The sequence below is a fragment of the Musa acuminata genome, chromosome BXJ2-8 (genome assembly GCF_036884655.1).
Source record: "Musa acuminata AAA Group cultivar baxijiao chromosome BXJ2-8, Cavendish_Baxijiao_AAA, whole genome shotgun sequence".
NCBI lineage: Eukaryota > Viridiplantae > Streptophyta > Magnoliopsida > Zingiberales > Musaceae > Musa > Musa acuminata.
This window is the reverse complement of record NC_088345.1, coordinates 36,528,380-36,531,928: the sequence shown is the minus strand read 5'-3', so window position 1 is coordinate 36,531,928 and position 3,549 is coordinate 36,528,380. Positions and strand designations below refer to the sequence as shown.

Sequence of the window (3,549 nt, the reverse complement as noted above, 5' to 3'; positions counted from 1 at the left end):
CAGAAACTAGTTTATTTTGAGCTCTGACATGGGATAAATGTGTTATCTAGGGATCAAATAGGATTCTGGGCCTTTTCATGGGGATATAGTATGGTGTAGCAGTCACTACTAAAACAACATCATATGTAACCTTAGTTATGTATATATTACTCTTAAAAAAAACATGTTCAAAATCTATTGCTTTGAAAAAAAATTAATTGAAAGTTATTCTATTATAAGCATATGGTTTGCACAACATATGAAGCTCAATTCTGGTTAGCTTATGTTATGATTTTTTATGAATAAAAAGAATTATCTATTATGTATTTGGAGTAAATATTGATTGAAAAATAATTTAAAAGTTTTGATAAGAAGATATATATTCTTGTGTCAGTTTTGTTGGCACGTGAGTTGTCAATGCTTACTGAGCTATTGTTTGCTCATGCTCCTGTTACTTAAATTTTTTGATACCGAGGAACAAGTCATATGTGAACCATTGAGTTATAGATAAATTCATTGAATATGTTGTAGATATATGGAATAAGTGATAAAGTTTTATTAAGTGCGTAAATTTGGGATGAAAAATGATTTGTACAGTTGGCCTCACTATTCTCGTAAGAAAGCTTCTATGGATTGCGGCGTTGTATCGCTTCTGGTTTTCCGCTGGGGGCATTACATTGATATCATGAACAGAGAAGCATGCAGGATGCGGAGATGACGAGAGAAAAGAAATTGCAAAGTACTTGCATTAGAAGTTTTGAGATCAATTACAAAGACAGACACAAAGTAGAAACAAAAAACAAAGTATCCTTTTAGTTCACTCTTCATTTTTTGATTTATATCAATATAAGACTGTACTTTTAGTTCTCTCCTCATCTTTCACACAACACTATTCTTTTATTTATTTATTTATTTATCTTATACATGTGAATATTTTTTTACAAAGAGCTCCTTAGACCACCAACAGGACCAGTTGATCGACGACTTTCAGATCCAGTATCAGTTTTATCTCAATAGTTTCTCGGGTTGCCAGCTCTGCCTCCAAAATGGCTTCTGTTCCCGTGCTGTCTTGCTCCTGCACTCAGGTGCCCATCCCCTCTACCAGGTGGAAATCTTCCTCTGTTATCATTAACTGCAGAACAGAAAGCGTGAGCACAAAACCCTGGATGACAATGGTTTATTTGATTTCTTGCAGTGCTATTATGCTGAAATATAAACAGGTAAATCTCATTTGTAAATTGGGTGAATTATCATCCTCTGAAGTGATACAAGGGCAACTTGTATCATCATAATGTAACAGTTACCTCCTGAACCAAATATTTTCTTTTGCTCGATGTAGACTTGACGGCCAGATATAATTATGGGAGAAGCCTGAAATATGAACACAATATCAGGGAATCAAAGTAGCAAGTGGCAATACGTAAGCACAGTATACGAGATTAACCTTTATCGCATTTCGGGCGGAATCGGCCATCTCGAACTCTACGAAGCCATAACAAGAAGGACGTTCCTGGCACTAAAAGTGCACTCTTACATCATCAAATATGAAGAACGATAAGAGTGTTCAGAAAGCTACAGAAGATGATAGGAGAGACGAACCTTAGTGGTTCTGACTTGGATGCCACCAGGCTTGATAGGACCAAACCTCTTGAAGTGCTCCTCGAGATGAGCCGGTGTTGCACCGAAGGGTATGTTTTTAATGCACACTGATGTGTTGTTTCCAGCAGCACCAGAAGTGGAGATCGGCGTATCAGATGTTGGCGTAGGGACTGCTTTAGATGCCGCTGCAGCTGATTCCTTCACAGCGCCACCTTTCTTAGGTTTCATCTGCGTCCATCATGACATTCGTTGATTTCGAATATGAATCCTTTTAACACAGAGGAAAAGACTTCGCATCAAATCGAGATTAAGCACTTACTACTTCAGCATATGTCCTTTTGTACATCTGTTGAACAAGAGTTGTACCAACCCGACAGCCATCAGAAGCTACATCAAGCACCTCATTTCTCGATTCTCTCTCTGGCACAGTCGAGCTCTCGTCATTGTTCACGGAATCACATATCTCATTGCCCGGTTCTTTCTCTTGGACAGTCCAGCTCTCGCCATTGCTCATAGAATCACAGACTTCATATGCTGTAGCAATCACATCATCAATGGGCAATGGCACAGTTTCTTCTCGATCTATAGAACAAGCGGAAAAAGATTAAATGGGGCGAACAAAAAGAACGATACACTTCAGGTGCTGAGCCACACGAAGGGAAACGTACCATTGGCAGAGCCCTGGTCGTCGATATCTCCCGCATACCGTAGTATGTCATTGAGCACAAAGTATCCCGTCTCCTGGGGAGCAAGGAAGAAGACCTGGAAGAAGCCCCTCTGGACATCGTCCTCCCTGATGAGACGCCCTGTCACGTGGACCAACACCCCACCATTGTGCGAGTCCTGGCTGTCCACCTTCCTTATCTCTGGTACGCCCAATCTGGTGGCCATTATCTTCTCCTTGATTCCCTATTTTCCATCAATTTAGCAAATTAAAGATCTCGTTTTTCTCAAAATGAAAACAATTTTTTTCCTTCCTACCAATCTGCATCAGAATCGTTTTCCCCTTTTTTATACTGAGATTTCTAGTACTCACATCGATGGTGGTGACCGATGCCACGTCGCCACGGTCATCAGGACGGCCAAGCTTGCTGCTTTCCTTGTAGAACTGGTGAACCATCTCCGGATGATGCTGAAGGACATAATAGTATTGCTCAATGAATGCTTTCCCGACCTAAACGCACAGTTTTGACATCGTAAGCCAGGAAACACACAACTAGTTTCTCCAATCGAAAGCAGTACAACGCCGAAGAAAGAGAGACTCCTCACCACTTCGGCAGAAGGTTGTCGGTTCGCCATCTCAACACAGGAAAACTATTTCAAAAGAGAGAACCGATGGAGATGAACTCCGGGGTTTGACAGGCGATGCTGAAGGTGAGAAGGCGAGTAAGGACAGGGAGCAAGAGAGGAGTGTGGCAGCGAATTGTTTGCCATTGCAGGGAGGCATGAAGCCCTCTTTATAGACCTCGGGTGTGTGGGTGTGCGGGATGTCCTCTTTTCGTAGTCTCATCCGGATTCGAATTCGGATTGGGATTCGGATTCGGATATCGACAAGGGCGAGATTTCCTGCCCGGGTCACAACAAGGTTCAGGAGGTCACTAGCAACAAGATTTACATCAAGATTCTCGAGGTCACTAGCAATTCAAGTGGGTTTCACGTAAATAAGGAATCTGAATCCAACTAGCAATGGGAATGGGAATCTAACTTGGAATCCAAATTCAAAGCCGAACGCTTTTTTTTTTTAATTTTTTTTTTTAAATCTAATTCCACTGAGTCGGCTCGATCTCAGACTTGAAAACATGATCCTCACTATACAAGATTAAAAACGAAAATAAATTTTTGACATAATTATCAAATATAAGAATGTACGGGCCATCTTATCTTTGGTTTTATTTATTAATTATATTGGATATTAATATAGGGGTAGAAGATATGGTCAATGTCCCGGCATCGTATGACCAACACTACAAT

The 3,549-nt window shown here is 40.6% G+C and overlaps 1 protein-coding gene across 1 annotated transcript; it reads right to left on the bottom strand.

Annotated features, from left to right (window-relative positions):
* Positions 1-702: 702 nt before the first annotated feature.
* Positions 703-2,986, bottom strand: LOC103994853 (nuclear transport factor 2-like). The gene is made up of 8 exons (XM_065119289.1): positions 2,848-2,986; positions 2,615-2,752; positions 2,247-2,487; positions 1,898-2,160; positions 1,579-1,806; positions 1,424-1,495; positions 1,284-1,350; positions 703-1,111 (listed from the first exon to the last, which is right to left on the bottom strand). The coding sequence occupies exons 1-8, from the start codon at positions 2,875-2,877 to the stop codon at positions 990-992; spliced, it is 1,161 nt and encodes a 386-aa protein (XP_064975361.1). The 5' UTR covers positions 2,878-2,986; the 3' UTR covers positions 703-989.
* Positions 2,987-3,549: the final 563 nt, after the last annotated feature.

Coding starts and splice junctions, on each gene's coding strand:
- LOC103994853 (XM_065119289.1), bottom strand. CDS start 2,877: ATGGCGAACCGACAACCTTCTGCCGAAGTG. Junction 2,161..2,246: donor CGACCAGGGCTCTGCCAATG/GTACGTTTCCCT, acceptor CTTGTTCTATAG/ATCGAGAAGAAACTGTGCCA. Junction 1,496..1,578: donor TCCAAGTCAGAACCACTAAG/GTTCGTCTCTCC, acceptor GTGCACTTTTAG/TGCCAGGAACGTCCTTCTTG.